The sequence below is a fragment of the Gobio gobio genome, assembly GCF_949357685.1.
Source record: "Gobio gobio genome assembly, chromosome: 5".
In the NCBI taxonomy this organism is placed as follows: Eukaryota; Metazoa; Chordata; class Actinopteri; order Cypriniformes; family Gobionidae; genus Gobio; species Gobio gobio.
In genome coordinates, this window is record NC_137101.1 from 7,665,449 (window position 1) to 7,686,227 (window position 20,779).

At 39.4% G+C, this 20,779-nt stretch overlaps 1 protein-coding gene across 1 annotated transcript in view; it reads left to right on the top strand.

Moving 5' to 3' along the window:
• The first annotated feature begins 9,987 nt into the window (after positions 1 to 9,987).
• The window catches only part of ptprz1b (protein tyrosine phosphatase receptor type Z1b), a 65,560-nt gene continuing 54,768 nt past the window's right edge, over positions 9,988 to 20,779 (top strand). Inside the window, exon 1 of the mRNA XM_079816848.1 lies at positions 9,988 to 10,187. Within this exon, the coding sequence (XP_079672974.1) occupies positions 10,121 to 10,187 (67 nt within the window). The 5' untranslated portion in view covers positions 9,988 to 10,120. The remainder of the gene's footprint in view (positions 10,188 to 20,779) is intronic.

Consider the following 20,779-nt stretch of genomic DNA (forward strand, 5'->3'; position numbering starts at 1 on the left):
TCCTCGTGCTGCTGATCCCAGTGACTCATCGTGGCCATTAACAAACAGGAATTAATTGTGTGTGGGAATGCTATTGAAAATGAGCCCTTTTGTCGGGACAGAGAGAGAGAGTGTCCATTGTTCAGGGTTGAATGTTAAAGAGAAAGACGAGCACAAACATTTGTGGTCTCGGATAAACCCTGAACGATTCAAAAGATAGTTTTTTCCCCCTTCTCCATTATTACTAATTCACAACAGAGCTTGATCAAGAGATCCCAGTGAAAAATATGAAAATGAAATGTGGTCTGATTTTTATGGGAGCCCATTTCCACCACATAAGAAAATAAATCATGCTATTTAAAATTATACTTATGACATAAATCGAAATTACAAATTAATACAGTCATATTTATGGCTTGAAAAGTCCAAATTATGACAGATAGTAATATAATTTGGACTTTATATCTTTATAACTTAGATGAGCTTAAACTTTGAATGTCATAAATGTTACTTTTTATCTCATAATGACTTTTATCAATTTTTTTAAACATTTCATCATTTAAACTTTATATCGTATAATCACGACTTTTTATCTTATAATTTTGGCTTTTTGTCTCATAATTTCGACTTTGTCTCATAATTTTAAATGTATCTCATAATTCCAACTATTTATCTCATAATTGACTTTTTATCTTAAAAAATTGACTTGTCTCATAATTATTACTTAGTATGTCATAATTATGACTTTTAATCTAATTTTGACTTTTTATCATAATGATGACAATATGTCATAATTATTACTTTATATCTCATAATTTTGACTTTTTATATCATATTTATGTATCTTTTATCTGACAAATTTGTCTTGTCTCATATTTACTGCTTTTTATCATAATTATTAAATAATGTCTTTTTATCTCATAATTTCGACTTTATCTCATAATTATGACATAGTCATAATTATGAGATCAAAAGTTGAAATTATGATGACTTTTTATCTTAAAATTTTGACTTATAGTATGTCATAATTGGGACTTTTTATCTCATATTTTGACTTTTTATCATAATGATGACAATATGTCATAATTATTACTTTTTATCTCACAATTTTTACTTTTTATCGCATATTTATGTATCTTTTATCTTACAATTTTGACTCGTCTCATAATTATTGCTTTTTATCATAATTATGAAAGTGTCTTTTTATCTCATAATTTCGACTTTATCTCATAATTATGACTTAGTTTGTCATAATTGGGACTTTTTTATCTCATATTTTGACTTACAATTATCCCGTTTTGTCTCATATTTCGACTTTTTATCATAATTAACTTAATATGTCATAATTATGATTTCATGTGTCATAATTATGACCGTGTAATTATTATGACTATTTATCTTACAATTTTGACTTTATCTCATAATTATGACTAAGTATGTCATAATTTCGATTTTTTTAATCTCATCATTTCAACTTGATATGTAAAATGAAGATTTACCAAATCATTTTTCCCCCCTAATGTGTCAGAAATGGGCTTCCATATATTTGGTCTGCTGTAGATGATATAATCTGACTGTAAGAGAGCACTTGAAGTGTTTATAAGGACAGTCATGTTTTCATGTTTCCTCCCGACCTGAGCACTTTTGTCTTTCACTTTAGTTCACTTTGAAGTGCTGCTTCTTTCATCTCTCCCTGTGTTTCTGATTGTCAGTGTGATTATGGGTCAGCGCTGGGCTGTTTGATTTCTTCCCTGTCTGCTCTCTCTCTCTCTCTCTCTCTCTCTCTCTCTCTCAGTTGCTAAGGAACTGAGATGTGGCATAAGTTGCAGTCATGCTTCTGAGTTTCGACACCTATTAGCGATCAAAGTGATTTCAGTAACCCGGAGTGTTTTAATAGATTAATAAGTACGCCATGGGGACCGGCGAACCAAATCGTCAAATTAGCATTCCATAAAGACCCACGTCAGGACAGAGTAAAAGCATGATGAATGAGTTTAAAACACTGCAGCTCGTGAGGATCACAGCAGTAAACCTCATTACTTACTGTATCATGTGTCAAAACATTCATTAATACCAGAGCAATCCTTCATGCCACTGGCATGCCAAGCTCATCAAATCAATCTATATACAGTGAGGAAAATAAGTATTTGAACACCCTGCTATTTTGCAAGTTCTCCCACTTAGAAATCATGGAGGGGTCTGAAATTGTCATCGTAGGTGCATGTCCACTGTGAGAGACATAATCTAAAAAAAGAAATCCAGAAATCACAATGTATGATTTTTAAACTATTTATTTGTATGATACAGCTGCAAATAAGTATTTGAACACCTGAGAAAATCAATGTTAATATTTGGTACAGTAGCCTTTGTTTGCAATTACAGAGGTCAAACGTTTCCTGTAGTTTTTCACCAGGTTTGCACACACTGCAGGAGGGATTTTGGCCCACTCCTCCACACAGATCTTCTCTAGATCAGTCAGGTTTCTGGCCTGTCGCTGAGAAACACGGAGTTTGAGCTCCCTCCAAAGATCCTCTATTGGGTTTAGGTCTGGAGACTGGCTAGGCCACGCCAGAACCTTGATATGCTTCTTACAGAGCCACTCCTTGGTTATCCTGGCTGTGTGCTTTGGGTCATTGTCATGTTGGAAGACCCAGCCTCGACCCATCTTCAATGCTCTAACTGAGGGAAGGAGGTTGTTCCCCAAAATCTCGCAATACATGGCCCCGGTCATCCTCTCCTTAATACAGTGCAGTCGCCCTGTCCCATGTGCAGAAAAAACACCCCCAAAGCATGATGCTACCACCCCCATGCTTCACAGTAGGGATGGTGTTCTTGGGATGGTACTCATCATTCTTCTTCCTCCAAACACGTTTAGTGGAATTATGACCATAAAGTTCTATTGTGGTCTCATCTGACCACATGACTTTCTCCCATGACTCCTCTGGATCATGCAAATGGTCATTGGCAAACTTAAGACGGGCCTGGACATGTGCTGGTTTAAGCAGGGGAACCTTCCGTGCCATGCATGATTTCAAACCATGACGTCTTAGTGTATTACCAACAGTAACCTTGGAAACGGTGGTCCCAGCTCTTTTCAGGTCATTGACCAGCTCCTCCCGTGTAGTTCTGGGCTGATTTCTCACCTTTCTTAGGATCATTGAGACCCCACGAGGTGAGATCTTGCATGGTGCCCCAGTCTGAGGGAGATTGACAGTCATGTTTATCTTCTTCCATTTTCTAATGATTGCTCCAACAGTGGACCTTTTTTCACCAAGCTGCTTGGCAATTTAACCCGTAGCCCTTTCCAGCCTTGTGGAGGTGTACAATTTTGTCTCTAGTGTCTTTGGACAGCTCTTTGGTCTTGGCCATGTTAGTAGTTGGATTCTTACTGATTGTCTGGGGTGGACAGGTGTCTTTATGCAGCTAACGACCTCAAACAGGTGCATCTAATTTAGGATAATAAATGGAGTGGAGGTGGACATTTTAAAGGCAGACTAACAGGTCTCTGAGGGTCAGAATTCTAGCTGATAGACAGGTGTTCAAATACTTATTTGCAGCTGTATCATACAAATAAATAGTGATTTCTGGATTTTTTTTTTTAGATTATGTCTCACAGTGGACATGCACCTACGACGACAATTTCAGACCCCTCCATGATTTCTAAGTGGGAGAACTTGCAAAATAGCAGGGTGTTCAAATACTTATTTTCCTCACTGTAAGTGCTTCTGTGCATTATTTGTGCTCCAAAGCAAAGTTAAGGACAAACTTCAAATGTTGCCATAACGTATGAAGTTTAAATACTTTGGAATTTTGAAAGTTCTGAGTGGTTGTGAGATTGAGTGATAAATAGTCAAGCAAATATAATGATATAGAAAAACATATACACTGCTTGTTGTTTTCTTTTTTTCCCCTGTTCTCTGGATTCTGAAGGCAGAGGGATTATGGGTTATTCAACCAATGTTGGAGCTTTTTCTTTTCTTGTGCGATTAGAAGTCACACACCGCTGTCCTCTTTTCAGCATGTGTGATGTGTTTTGATTTTTCATCTCTCTGAGGGGGATAGAGAGACAGTGGGCTGTGTTGTCCTGGCATTACGCTTCAGATGAAAAGCCCCCAACGCTCTTCCTTTGGGCCCCTCTCTCTTTTGGACTCAAGGAGCCCCGATGTCACATTTTAGAGACTTATTTCAATGCCATGTTGTGTGGTGGAGGGACGGAGTTAGCTTTATGAATGGCTTTTATCACACCCCAGGGATGCTCATCAGCACACTGTTCCTGGAGAATAAACCTTCACGGGACTCGCCACAGTGTATACACAGCGCAGAAATAGTGCTATTTGTCCAGTGTTTACTGTTTTTATGTGTGTGCATTGGTTGAAAGAAGTGCACAAACAATGCAGCTTATTAAGGGGAAAAGGGGATTATCTAAGCAATCATAATTTTTGCCTTGTGGATGTTGAAACTTGTGAAAAATCCCACAACACCTTAGCAATCACCATAATAAGCACTTAGTAATGCCTTAGCAGCCACCAACACACAGCAACCACAAAGCACACTAGTACCTAGAAACGCCTTAGCAACCACAAAAGCACCCTGGTAACCACCTAGTAATGCCTTAGCAACTATAAATACACCCTAGTGACCACAAAGGCACCTTGGTAACACCAAGTGATGCCTTAGCAAACACCAATACAACCTAGTAACCTCAAAGCAAGCACCCTAGTAACCACCTAGCAGCGCCTTTAGCAACCACCAAAGAACCCTAGTAAACACACAGCAACTACCAAAGCACCCTGGCAACCACCTAGTAATGCCTTAGCAACCATAAATACACCCTAGTAACCACATAACAACCACAAAACACACTAGTACCCACTTAGAAACACCCTGGTAACCACCAAGTGATGCCTTAAAGGGTTAGTTCACCCAAAAATGAAAATTCTGTCATTAATTACTCACCCTTATGTCGTTCGAGACCCGTAAGACCTCCATTCATCTTCGGAACACAAATGAAGATATTTTTGTTGAAAGCTGATGGCTGAGAAAGGCTTCAGTTAGGCCTCCATTGGCATTCAGTACACTTATACTCCCAAGACCGATAAAAGGCACTTAAAATGTCATTACAAAGTCCATCTCACCACAGTGACTCTACAATAATCTTACGATGCGACGACAATAGTTTTTGTGCGCAAAAAAAAAATCAAAATAACACCTTTATCCAGCTTGTTATTGCCTTCCGCGTGTGCCTCCACGACGCATGCGCGAGAATATGACGTAGCGCCGGGGTTCGGGAATCCATGAAATGCACACTCTAACCCCATTTTGAGCACTACGCCGAGACCTAAAGCACGATCAATGTAGAATCCAACAGCTGAGATACGCGCGTCTTCCTCTGATTGTAAACAAATCACTTCTGGGTCATCTGTCCGAACGCCGGATCTGCGTCATATTCTCGCGCATGCGTCGTGGAGGCACACACGGAAGGCAGTAACAAGTTGGAAAAAGGTGTTATTTTGATTTTTTTTGCGCACAAAAACTATTGTCGTCGCATCGTAAGATTATTGTAGAGTCACTGTGGTGAGATGGACTTTGTAACGATGTTTTGAGTGTCTTTTATCCGTCTTGGGAGTATAAGTGTACTGAATGCCAATGGAGGCCTTTCTCAGCCATCAGCTTTCAACAAAAATATCTTCATTTGTGTTCCGAATATGAACGGAGGTCTTACGGGTCTCGAACGACGTGAGGGTGAGTAATTAATGACAGAATTTTCATTTTTGGGTGAACTAACCCTTTAACAAACACGAATACAACCTAGTAACCACAAAGCACCCTGGCAACCACTAAGTAATGCTTTAGCATCCACCAAAACACCTTAGTAATGACAAGGCAACCACAAAAGCAACACCCTAGCAACCTACTAAAGCATCCTGGTAGTTAGTTTGTGATGCCTTAGCAACCACCAAAGCACCCTGGCAACAATGTTTTAGCAACCATAGTAACTATATAGTAACTATAAAAGCACCCTAGCAATGCCCTAGCAACCACCAAAGCACCCTGACAATCACCTAGTAATGCCTTAGCAATCATAAATACACCTTAGTAACCACATAGCACCCTGGTAACCACACAGTAACCTTTAGCAACCACCAATACACTTTAGTAACCACCTAGCAACACCCTAGCAATCATCAAAAGCACTCTGGCAACCAGTTAGCAATGCCTTAGCAATCTCTAATATGCCATATAAACCACATAGCAACCACAAAGCACCCTACTACCACCTAGAAATGCCTTAGCAAACACAAATACAACCTAGTAACCACAAAACACCCTATTAACCACCTAGAAACCACCAACACACCCTGGTAACACCTAGAAATGTTTGGCAACCACCAATACACCCTAGTAACTACCTAGAAACACCCTAGCAACCACCAATGCACCCTGGTAAACACCTAGAAATGTTTAGCAACCACCAATACACCTTAGTAACTACCTAGTAACACCCTAGCAACCACCAAAAGCAGCCTGGCAAACACTTAATAATTCCTAAACAACCACCAATATACCCTATAGTGACCACATAGCAACCACAAAAGCACCCTGGTAACCACCAAGTAATGCTTTAGCAAACACAAATACCACATAGTAACCACAAAACACCCTATTAACCACCTAGAAACCACCAACGCACCCTGGTAACCACCTAGAAATGTTTAGCAACCACCAATACACCATAGTAACTACCTAGCAACACCCTAGCAACCATCAAAAGCAGCCTGGCAAACACTTAATAATTCCCAAACAACCACCAATATACCCTATAGTGACCACATAGTAACCACAAAAGCACCCTGGTAACCACCAAGTAATGCTTTAGCAAACACAAATACCACATAGTAACCACAAAACACCCTATTAACCACCTAGAAACCACCAACGCACCCTGGTAACCACCTAGAAATGTTTAGCAACCACCAATACACCCTAGTAACTACCTAGCAACACCCTAGCAACCACCAAAAGCAGCCTGGCAAACACTTAATAATTCCTAAACAACCACCAATATACCCTATAGTGACCTCATAGCAACCACAAAGCACCCTGGTAACCACCAAGTAATGCTTTAGCAAACACAAATACAACATAGTAACCAAAAAACACCCTATTAACCACCTAGAAACCACCAACACACCCTGGTAACCACCTAGAGATGTTTAGCAACCACCAATACACCCTAGTAACTACCTAGCAACACCCTAGCAACCACTAAAAGCAGCCTGGCAAACACTTAATAATTCCTAAAAAACCACCAATATACCCTTTAGTGACCACATAGCAACCACAAAGCACCCTGGTGACCACCTAGAAATGTTGTAGCAACCACAAAAGCACCCTAGTAACCAACTGCAACAAGTTTTACATGGACAAACCCATTCTAATTCTAGTTTAAACCACAGTGTGCCATTATTAGCATGTTTTAAGTGATTTTTATGGTTGCATAATGCGAAACTGAGATGGCTGTTCATAATATGTAGATACTGAACCCCCCGCAGATAAATAAGCCAGGGGGATTTACATTCGAACACCCCCTGTAGTGATCGGCATTGATTTGCCGCGCACGGCAGGATGCCAGGAATATTGAAGCTAGAGCAGCACAGCTGGTTGTCGATATTGTTGATATCAGTCTCTCCACATCCAACCGTGGACAAATCATCAGTTTGATCCAGCCAATGCAACTGCACAGAGAAACCAACCAAGCTAGAAGAAGCCCGAGGTCACGTGATGCTAATGAGTTGCTCTTTCTCCCATAGTGCAGATGCTTATCTAGAGTAATTCAATCCTCATGTGTGAAGGGAGGACCCTGTGAGGTTGTTGTTACGCCATTTACGGCACCTTCAGTTGTGATGCTCCTCGGTGTAAACCGATCTGCCTCTTTCACTAAAGCAAGATTCTAGATGCATCTGACAAAAAAAAAAAAACCTAAAAGATGCTGTTGATTCAAAGTTGTCTGGGTGTTTCGTGTCAGTGGAACTAATCTGGACGTCGTGATTGGCTCAAGTTTCAACACGCCTTCTTCCTCTTCACTTTTACGACCGGTACAATCCCCAGTGCCGCGTTCCCTCGGTGTGACCCCTAACTCTTTCCGTCTTTCACAGAGTCTCTCTTTTGGTGGCTTTTGTCCACCTCCCAGTGTATTATTGTCATCCAAACGTTCCCAATTAACAATGCCGCTGCTTTTTCTGAAAAGATTAGACCTGGATCTCCATCACAGGGTCACTGTTTTTCTTAAGAGCCCTGAATGGCGGAGCATTGAAGAATAAAGGAGCTGTACTGTTTACCAGTCAAAAACAACGCAGCATTGTTGACATATATAAGTGTAATTGAAAGGATTGCAAAGTGCCTGCATATTTCGACCACTGAGCCCAGAGGAAGCGTATATTTCTAGCACACCATCAACAGGTTTTGTTGAGTCTAAACTGAGCGGTGGAGACGTGTACAATGTGCTTCTCTGAATGCTGAAGGAGCTGTATCAAGCTCCCCCTTATAAAAGCCATCCAGCTAGTGAAGTAGGTGCCCTGAATAAATTATGCAAATTTGTCAGAAAGGATAACAACAGGGAGTGAGGAAACAGTGATTGTGTGAGGTTTAGCACAGGCACATGATGTAACCACATGCTTTTCAGAGTGAAAGAATCAATTATTTTTTTAGTGATACAATATAAGACCTAATCCAGGTACTGAAATTAATATGAAATTTAAATATAAATGTATGTTGATCCTTAAATTCTGAGTTGGGTGCATTCGGGGCATTCTTGTTATGTATACACTGTAAAAAAAAATTAATTAACTGAAATAATGTTAAATTACCAACCTATTGAAATACTAATATCTGTTATGTACCTTTGATATATACAGACAACCACCAATCACAGTGGAGATGAGAATCACATGATGAATCAAAGCTCATCACAAGTAGATTTTAAGAGGACAATACTAATATTTAGAAGGTGCACAGTGTCATTCACACAAACACTAACACCATCATGGTGACACACATGAAATTTAAACAATGCAATAAACATTAATTTAACAACATCAGATGTAACAGTAAACCCTAATGTACATAACTGATTAGAAAAAACAAAGAAGAAACAGTTATTGCAATGAAAATGCATCAAATGCGAAGTGTCACGCAGGGAATTCTGGGAATGTCAATTTACAGGTTTTCATTGTAAATTACACAATGACTTGTTCTTTTTCACTTCCAAAAACTGTAAATGTAACGGTAGTTTACTGTAAAATTAAATGAAATGAAATGTAAGGTTAGATCTATCACAGTTATTCACCGTATATAGTACGGAAACTTTCTGTTAACCAATTAAAAGTTTTTCACCGTAGCATTTTTACAGTAAAATACCGTTAAAATCACAATCATTTTTTACAGTGGATGTATATTAAGGGAAAACGCAATAAATCGGTCACAAATTTATCACAGATTTATCATGTTTTCTATAAAAACCATTTGACCAGAGCATTAAATATTTCTGCATAAATTACCAGATTTATGTTAGACGATTGCAGCACCTGGAGACATTGTAAAATACTTAAATCAAAGTGCATTGAATTAAAAAAACGTCCTAACTTTCACTTTAAAAGAACATTGATTGACTGCCCAATATTTAATACGGTATATTACAGCATAACGTGAATAACTCTTTTGTTCAAAACAGTCCGACAGGTGTCAACAGTCAGCTTTCGAATCATTTATAATGCAATGCATACACCATCAAACACACACATTGCATGTTGTTTAAATCTCACAAAGCCCTCCGCGTATTATAAAAGGTGACCCTTGCATTAAATACCACGCTTCATGTCACTAGCACTGTTTCTTGACCATGCACGTCCGGTTATTCGGACCGTGAACCTACGATTGATTATGCGCGAGGCTGTGGGCGGCGCGTTAACGCAGTGTCTCTCCTCTCGCGCGCTGCGCTCGTACAGTGAATGAAGCTCTAGCGTGGGAAAGACGAACAGGATACGCGAACCACTGGCATGGATCCACTGTAACGCCGCTGCAGTCGCGGTTATTGCGTTATCAACAGATCAGCGTTCACTCTGCGTTCACCTCGAGTCTGAAGATGATGCGTCTGATCACAGCCAAATCACATCTGTTCATCGCGCAGCTGTGGCTCATCTGTCACACAGGTAACAAGTCAATACGGATGCGTCCTCATAGATGGATGCGTTGATGCGTAAAGTTGCGTGTGTCCAAGAGCTTTGTTTCCACAGGTTGTTGGTGCATTTATGAATTTATTATTGATGTCTATTTTTTGCGTGTGCTGAAAGTATCTCAGTCCTATCGGATAAAAAGCATAGCAATAAATGTGTTCTGAAAACATTACGATGTCTGTTGAATGAACGGATCAAAGGTTTATGGATCAGATTTAGATGAGCTGCATCATTAATCATTCATTTCATATGTTTAGCCTATGTGTGTGTGTGTGTGTGTGTGTGTAAAAGTTTCGGTTTTTGTATTTCATCTCAGTCTTATAGGACAAAACATGGAAATGAATTGCTGTTAATCATTAAAGCGCTACTTTTTTAGTGCTTTATTTGCGGTTATATAAGTTACTTTATGGTTGTTACAAGGTATGCTTTATATCTGCATAGAAGAATACAATATCATATTTTTGTGGATGCCAGAGTGTGCAAGAGTGTATTAATAAATATGAAGTGTGTTGGTTCATTATGCAGAATGTGAATCGCCTAAATGTTTTATTTTTCTCACAGTGAAATTAGATTTTTTTATGAATGCTGAGCTTAATATTTATTTGAGTTTCAAGGAGGTTTCAGCTGCAGGACAGACTTTGGCTCGTTGCTCTTGGCACTCAGTCATCAATATGATGGTCTTTTAATCTCTCTGTCTCTGCTCATCCTGCTGAATTAAATGTAATTTGACATGGTGGGGAAATATAAAGCAATGTGATTTTGACTGCATGTGTCCTGAGCCATCTGCATCTCTGATGCCCTCACACACACACACACACACACACACACACACACACACACACACACACACACACACACACACACACACACACACACACACACACACACACACACACACACACACACACACAATAACACTCACTCGCTCACATTCACTAACTCACACACACACACACACACACACACACACAATAACACTCACTCGCTCACATTCACTCGCTCACACACACACACACACACACACACACACACACACACACACACACACACACACACACACACACACACACACACACACGATAACACTCACTATCACACTCTTACTCACTCACACACACACACACACACACACACACACACACACACACACACACACGATAACACTCACTATCACACTCTTACTCACTCACACACACACACACACACACACACACACATACACACACACAATAATACTCACTCATTTAGATTCACTCGCTCACATTCACTCACTCACTCACACACACACACACACACACACACACACACACACACACACACACACACACACACACAATAACACTCACTCGTTTAGATTCACTCGCTCACATTCACTCACTCACACATACACGCACACACACACACTATAACACACACGATAACACTCACTCACTCACAATCACTCTCTTAGTCACTCACTCACTCACTCACTCTCACACACACACACACACACACACACACACACACACACACACACACAATAACACTCACTCGCTCACATTCACTCACACACTATAACACACATGATAACACTATAACACACACAATACAAACTCACACTCTTACTCACTCACTCACTCACTCACTCACACACACACACACACACACACACACACACACACACTCTCTTCTCCTCAGAGTTGACAATACACCATTGTCCTGCTACATCAGTCTAAAATGCTGCTGCTTTTGCTGAGAAGCATTAGTTATTTCTTGTTCAGGTCAGGAGTTACACAGGCAGCTGTGCTGACACTTTATGTGTGTGTTGGAGATATGCAGAGTGCTGGCGCATGTTACACCCTGCTTTTGGATGTGATGGCAGGGGAAGCCCGTTTTGCGCTGCTTTTGTCTCAGTGACGCTCATTCACCATTAATGCCAGCAGCAGGAAGAGAGAGAGAGATTCTGCCCACCAAACACATGATTGATCGAATCACACCAGGGTCACCCTGCCATGTCCAAACAAAATAACCACAGCATGGGTGGTGGTGGTGGTGGAAAAAAGCACTTTAGTTTCTCTTGATCAAACGACTGACAGTGAAAGATTGATTTTCATTGTTTCACCCCCACAATCCAAAGGCAGTTCATTAGTCGACATTATCTGACAGTGACAGGCATCACCAATCAATTGTCACACTTTGTGACACACAACACAAACTGGAATATTTAATATAACATTCCATATTAGATTTTGTTCCGATTCATTATCACTCATAAAATTTGTGATCTGCAATTTCTCAGTTTGCATTGAGTGATTTGAACCCATCTCCGTTTATATATATATATATAGGCTGTATAAAGAGTTATTGGAGATGCTTCATAAAAAGCTTTTGTTCAGATCTTCATGGACTTTGCTTTAGTGGTATTTGGCACCTGAAGAATGAACCTTTCCAAGGTTACATGATACCAAAGAGGGGTCAGAGAGGACAATTTTTTTTTATGTCTCAGAGAGGAGATTTTTAATACCTGCACAGTGCACATTTGTACATAAGTTTTAATACAGGATATTGTCTCGATCAATTGGTTCTCAACTGGTAGCGTGACCATAAAATGTAACTGAAATGTAAATGAAACACTTTATTTTATAGTGTCCCTGTTGCACATGCACTTACTTTCGTAATACCAGTAAATGTATGCATAATTACAAGCAACTAACCCTAAACCAAATTATATAGGTACATGTACTTAATTAATATTACTCCGTACATAAAATAAAGTGTTAACCATATTGTAAAATGCAACAAATTATGAAATCATGCATAGCTAACTGCAAAAATAAATAGGCTTATCGGTGTCTAAAAGAACCAGAAAACATTTTTGTTATTTATGTCACAGGCTATGCATCCAAATCATTTAGGAGAAATCAGTCTGTCATTTGGTTGAAGCTTGTCAAGTTTGACAGGACAGGTCGTATGACCGAAAAACCAACAAAACTAGACAACGGAAAAGAAAACACAACCCATAATGCATTTAAATACAGGTTCACTCACAATGGGGATAAATACAGTTTGCCAACCACAGTATGTTGAAGTGCTGTCATATCGATTAATCGCAACCAAAATAAGTTTGTGTTTACATAATATGTGTGTGTGTACTAGGGGGTGTAACGGTACACAAAACTGACGGTTCGGTACATACCTCGGTTTTGAAGTCACGGTTCGGTACAGCAGTTTTACGGCAGTGGCTCAGTGGTTCATGTAGGTTGTCTACAAACCGGAAGGTTGGTGGTTCAATCCCCGCTTCCACCTGACCAAGTGTCGAGGTGTCCATGAGCATGACACCTAACCCCAGCTGCTCCCGACGAGCTGGATGGCGCCTTGCATGGCTGACACCGCCGTCTGTGTGTGAACGGGTGAATGTGAGGCAATATGTGAAGCGCTTTGGATGGCCATGGGTCTGTTGAAAGTGCTATATAAATGCAGTCCATTTACCATTTTACAAAATTGCTTTTTATTTAATTTTTATTAAATAGTGGTTTACTGAAAAAAATATCTGTCCTTAAATAAATTCAATTATAACTAAAAGTTTCTTAAAGATAATGCTGTAAACAATATAGGGACATATAGTTACTTGCACATTACTATGGACAGAGCCCAAACTATTAGCCTAAATTCAGTTGCTATTTGTTTTTAGATGTAATAATCAACACTCATAACATATTGTATGCAAACATGTAAACTTCACACAAGGCAGTTTTTGCATTAACTTATACATCTAATTTTAAAATAGTTTTTTCTCCAATTCATTGTTGAAATATAATAGGCTAATTTATACAGTGGCTGTCATTTTCATGACAGATTCATTGAAACATACATTAAAAAATCAAGACATCACTAAAAGGTTAAGTAGAATATAATTCATATATAGGCTAATATAGTTCATCTCTCGTGAACTAACAGCTGTGGACACTGAATGACTTCTGAGGTAAATGTAATGCTATGTGACGTTGTTTACAAGCTGTTTTATTGACGTCTTTCCGTCGTTGAAACACAGACATTGACATTTGAATAAGTTGTAATGTATCCTCAACATACCTTCATGTTTATTCTTCAGGAAGAGACGATCGCGTTCACTCGTGCCACGTCACATTAAAGAGCGTCAAAACGACATTTATCGTTTGAATTCCGTGATAAATTGGCCTGAATACTTAATATGTTCGTGTTGGAACTCGGATTGAAGTGTGTTCCACTATGGTTATGGTAAGAGGCGTGATCTCTCCGGGCAACGTGTGCTAAGCTGCTGTCGAATCACAACATGGGAACCGCTGGCACAATCAGAACTCGTTACGTGTTTCTAAAGGAGGGACTTCATAGAACGAGGAAGTTCTCAGGCTGTTTTGAGGACAGTGAAAACAGCAGTATACAGATAAGTAAATTGTGTGAAAAATACTGTGTTTTTTTACACGCGAAACATGAACACATGTTATATTGCACACTGTAAACACAATCAAAGCTTCAAAAAAACACGAAAAACGGGACCTTTAAAGATTGCATTCGGAAACCCTGTACCGAAACGGTTCGATACGACTACATTATACCCCTAGTGTGTACTGTTTAGACATATGCCGGTAAACGGTAATACGATATACCGCAATAATGAACATGCACAATATTGTTATCGTGGGCACTTCAAAATACCGTGAATAATTATTTATTACGAATTATTCAGATTTTTAGAATGAATTTTAAGAATACTTTACCCATCAACCATTTAAAATGAACAACATGTCAAAGAGGAACACGCACTGATGTAAATAGACCGTGCATGAGCCGAGCACATGGCGGAATGAGGAGATGCGCTGAAGTGCACATTCATTCTTCGACAGCAGAGGGCGCTGACGGAACAGCAGAAATGCAGCCGTTTCCCCAGTAATCACATAACCTAATACATAATACTTAAAGACTTAAGGGTATTCATTTTCAAACTTGCATTTTATATTTTAAACTGGACTAAATTACATGCCCTAGATATTGTTTGAATATGTTCTGACTGTTGTCCAATCACACACTCTACAAGGCTCCAGTATTTAACATTAGTTCCTTCATTAACAAACTGACAATGAAAAATACTTCTAAAGCATGTATTAATCTTAGTTAAATGTACATTTCAGCATACCTATTGTTCTTTATAATTCTTTTGCACTTTAATCTGTTTTAAATATTTGTTTACTTTATACATTTTTGTGTATTGCTTTATTGTATTTAAATGTTTGGTTCTTTTGTTATAAGAAAGTGATTTAACCTGTTGTAGTATGACACCACTTTTTTTTGCAACTTATTTCAATATCGTGATAATACCCTATACCGTGATAAAAGCTTCAGCAATTAATCGCAACATGAAAATTTGATACCGGCACATGACTAGTACTGTGTATAATTATTATGTATATATAAATACACACACATACATTAATATATTTAAGAAATATGTGCATGTTTATACTGTATGTATATATTTATATTATGTATAAATATAGCACATTTTTCTTAAATATATACATGCATGTGTGTGTATTCATACATACATAATAATTATACACAGTACACACACACATTTTATGTAAACACAAACTTTTATTTTGGAAGCGATTAATCACGATTAATCGATTTGACAGCACAATTGGTGATGAATCGATGTCATGTTAATCATTTTCATACTGTTGGGTCAAACCCAGTGAGAACGACTGCTCTGTATAACCTTTATCATCAATAAATAAATCCATGTCAAATCCACATGAATTATTGATGACAATGGCCTATTTAAAACTCAGCAGTTGTACCCTATTTAATTGAGAAAAAAAAACAACTCCACTGAGTTTTGTTTGAGACACGAAGAGATTGCCCGGAGTGTGCGATGTTAAATCGTGAACTTCTGTGAATCCACCTTAGACTCAAAGGGCAAAGTGTGCATCAGTGTCCAGCCGGATAATGAGTATCACCAGTGCAGGCTTGTGTCTCCGGGTGTCATCAGCTCCGCTGAGCATCTCCAGTCGACTTCCAGCGCCCGTCTGTGTCTAACACAGCCTGAGGCAATATTGCTTGTATCGTTATGTCATCCTAAAAATGAAGACTTACATAATCAACAGAGATGTGCTAGATATTAAATGCCCATGGATTTCAATCAACCTGAAATGTGTGGAGCTGAACCTGATGCCTGATGATTTTTATAGTGCTTTGTTGATAGTCGTATCAGTGCTGTATCTCAATTAACCTGCCGCGAAACAACATGCTAGCTGTTTGTTTTTGGCCCAAAACATTCCCCAGAGAAAAGCCATTCAGCGTTGCAGAAATACAATCTCCTCGCATTCAGAACAAATCTGGACAGGCACTGAGATGGCCAGCCGTCTTGATTTCACTCAATTTCCGTTGCGTTTTCCAGTGGTCGTATTGCTTTCCAATGTGTGTGATTAGATTAAAGTCATCTGGATATTTACAGGTTCGCAGAGTATCGTTTTCCACTGACTGAGGTTGTGTGTTTGTGCATGTGGAAGTGGAGTTAAAGAGCTTTAGACGTCAAATGAATTGCCTGCTCGTCTCATGTGGCACTGAAAAAAAAGGGATGCACATGTTTATTTGTGAAACTCACTAGCGATTTCTACGAAATGTAATTTGGATATTGAAATATGTCTTTATAGTGTGTAATTTTCACTTAGAAATAGAAAGACATTTTTTTTACAGTGTATGAGACCCATCTTCTGAGATATGAATGCTTTTAAACATTTATTAATGAGATTTATGCAGAAATTTCATGCTACATGCTTAACTTAAGCAGATTTCTTTCTTTTTTTCCCCCACTCCTTAATAGTGTTGAAATTCTGAGAGGAGATTGTTTTTTAAAGCCCGCTTCTTGATTCTCTCTGTCAGCACTCGCTGACGTTCTACAGATTTTCTGTTTATCTATAGTGTAAATGTTTAGAGAGGAGGCATAGAACTGGAGAAAGCGTGAAATTGAGGCTGAACGCTGGAAAAAAAAAAGAGAAAAGCGGTCTTCCTCCTGACCTCAGGATGTGGAGCTGGAGCTCTAGTGAAGCACTGGCAGAATTCTGGCTTTGGCTCGGTCCAGCGGACGGACAGTGAGGCGAGGAAGGAAAGCTTTTCACCTGTTAAAGAAATATGTAGGATTTGGTTCCCTTTCCGAATCGGATCTGACCTGGTGTCTGTGGCGATAGGGAGGAAGTCCTAGTGGCTGAACGCCACCGGAGGTTCTGTCTGTTGTCAAGGAGTTTTCTCTGGCATGTCCTAAGGCTGAATGGAGAGCGTCTCCTGCTCGGATGTGCTGCGACTGGCCCAGAAAAAAGCATTGTGGAGATTATATATTGTCAGACGCCGTGCTTGTTCGCTATAATGATTTGTTTTGCCGTCAAATAGATTTGCTGAGTTCTACCTAAAATTATTTGGGTCACAACAGTCAATGTAGTCCCACAGCACTTTCTCTGGTAATATTTTTGTCCTAGAAAGATGCAGTTATTTATGTTTTGCTACCAACCTTGGTGCAATAGTAGTGATGTTAGAGTTTAGTGATTTGAATAAACCCCTAACTTTAAGTATTACAGTTTTGGGTGCAAAACTTCCCAATTTAGCATTAGTGAGGTTGAGTAGTTTTGATTATTATATAAATACACATTTCTTTTAGTTAACACATCACAAGTAACACGAGTTACGTAATCTGATTACTTTTTTCAAGTCGCTAGTAAGTTAACGCATTACTTTTAAATTTACAACAAAATATCTGAATTTCTTTTTCAAATAAGTAACACAACAGCAAGCAATAGCCGTCCTTTCACCGTCTCGGTTAACTATAGACCCGATATAGTCCGGATATGAGTAACCCACTTCTAGCCAAAATAACCTTGAATTCGGTTACATGTCGCTTTTGCCAAAATAACTTGCGAGATGTTTGATATTCCATCATGTAAGCTAAGTCAACAGTGATTACAAGGTTTAATTTCTTTGACATGTTCATGTTCTAGATGACTAGTCTATTATTAGGCTATGGTTAGACTAAATTTTGCCTGGTTTTTGCCTAGACGTCAGGGCTGTGTTTGGACAGCTGTTAGACATCTTTTAAACGCAAAATTGCTTGCTGGGAAGTTACTTTGTTTTCCCATTTACTGACTGACAGCTCTCCTGTCCCCATGTTGGGAGAAATTGGGAGTAAAATCTAGAGGCGTTGTGTGTAAATTTCATGGTTATTGTAGTTCTAGACTAAATGTGAACATGCATTTACTCATCTCAAGTGCACAAAAACAGATTCAGTATTCCTTAAAATGAATTAAAACAGTGAAACACAAAATCATAATATTATGCTAAACTAACTCTTTTGGCGTTAAAAACTACTGTCAGGATGTACTAAAGACGCTCAGTAAATTAGCGCTGAAAAGGCATGGACAAGGTTATTTTTGTTACATATGAATTTGTAGGAGTTTCCCTTTCAGACGCAAAATTTATGGGAAGAGAGAATTTAAATTAATCATGCAAGGTGATTTACTAAGGTTTGCGCTCGTCAATTTACTGGTGTTTGTGCCATTATTTACCGCCCAAAAAAAGCACGTCTTAAAGGAACACGCCGACTTTTTGGGACTAACTGGGTTAGATAAGTCCATGCATACCATTCTCATCCCGTGCATGCCATAACTCTGTCTGGCGCACCCACCGCTAGCCTAGCTTAGCACAAAGACTGGAGGTAAATGGCTCCAGCTAGCCTACTGCTCAATAAGAGACAAAATAACGCCAACATTTTCCTATTTACATGTTGTGATGTGTATAGTTACATCGTGTACTTAGACCAACGGAAAATTAAAAGTTGCGATTTTGCGCAATGATGTTACGCAGGACCTGAAATAGTCCCCAGCGCTCCCTAAGCAGGATGTCACGTGGGTTATGTTGACGGAAGTTAGCCTATTTTCAGGTGCTGCGTAATATCATTGCACCGCTGCACTCATGATACTGCAGCAAAGGTCCTTGATCATTACGCAGGCCATTATTTACCACCCAAAAAACTATGTCTAAAACTAGAGATGCTAACTGGTAGATTGTGTTGGTCATTATGGAAATGATCCGGCTGCGTCTGTGTTCTTTAATTTGTGCGTCGTCAGTAGATCACGCACACAACTTTCCACTCCCATTGTCGCTTTAAAAAAAAAAAACCCTAACCCGTGTTCTTCCAACCTTCTACCCATGAAAGTGCACTAGGACGGCAGTCAAACCCATGATTCAAGATTCAAGAGTTTTATTTGTCACATACACAGTTATATACACAATATACAACTGGCAGTGAAATGTAAACAGGTCCGCTCCATGGACAGTGCAAATAACAGTTACAAGAAATTAAATAGAAATAGAATAAAATTAGAATAAAAAGTATTAACATAAGTAGAATTATAAATAAATCAAGTAAAAGATAAAAATAGGAAATAAGATAAAAATAAAAATATAAAAAATATGTGGATATGATAAGTGAGATAAACTGTAGACTTAAAAATAAGTGGTTAACATAAAATATATAATATGTATATATAAAGAAGTATAATGTGCAAGGTTTATTACAGGTTGTTACGCAGTAACAATAGGGACGTAAAGTGCAGTGCAATTGCAGTATGTGGATGTTAATGTTAAAAGACTGTATGTTTATGTGTGTGCGGGGGTGAAGTGAGTCACGTGACTGAGTTCAGGAGTCTGATGGCCTGGGGGAAGAAACTCCTCCTGAGTCTTTCAGTCTTTGCCATCAGGCTACGGAAGCGCTTACCAGATGGCAGCAGGGTGAAGTGAGAGTTTGCAGGGTGATTAATGTCTCTGATGATTTTAGTAGCTCTACCTCTGCAGCGTTTGGTGAAGATGTCCTGCAGAGACGGGAGAGCTGAGCCTGAGATGCGCTCGGATAAGCGCACCACTCTTTGCAGGGCTTTGCAGTCGTGACTGGTGCTGTTCCCGTACCACGCTGTGATGCACTGAGTCAGGACACTTTCTATCGCCCCTCGATAGAAAGTTTTCAGGATGGCTGGTGAAACCCTGAATTTCCTCAGCTGGCGCAGGTGGTACAGTCTTTGCCTGGCTTTTTTCACCTGTGTCTGGATGTGTGTAGTCCAGGTCAGATCCTCGGAGATGTTCACACCCAGGTATTTGAAGCTGCTCACTCTCTCTACCGGTGTCCCGCTGATCATGAGAGGGGAGTATGACCGATGCTGTCTCTTCCTGAAGTCCACAATCAGTTCTTTGGTCTTGTTAACATTCAGAGAGAGACAGTTGTCCTGGCACCATGATGTCAGTTGCTCCACTTCGTCCAAGTATGCCGTCTCATTGTTGTTGGAGATGAGACCCAGGACAACAGTATCATCAGCAAACTTGATGATCGAGGTGGAGCTGTGTGTGGACAAACAGTCATGGGTGTAGAGAGAGTAGAGCAGGGGACTCAGCACACAGCCCTGTGGAGCTCCAACACTCAGGGTGATGGAGGTGGAGGTGAACTGGCCTACTCTCACCGCCTGGGGTCTGCCAGTGAGGAAATCTTCAATCCAGAGGCAGAGAGAAGAATT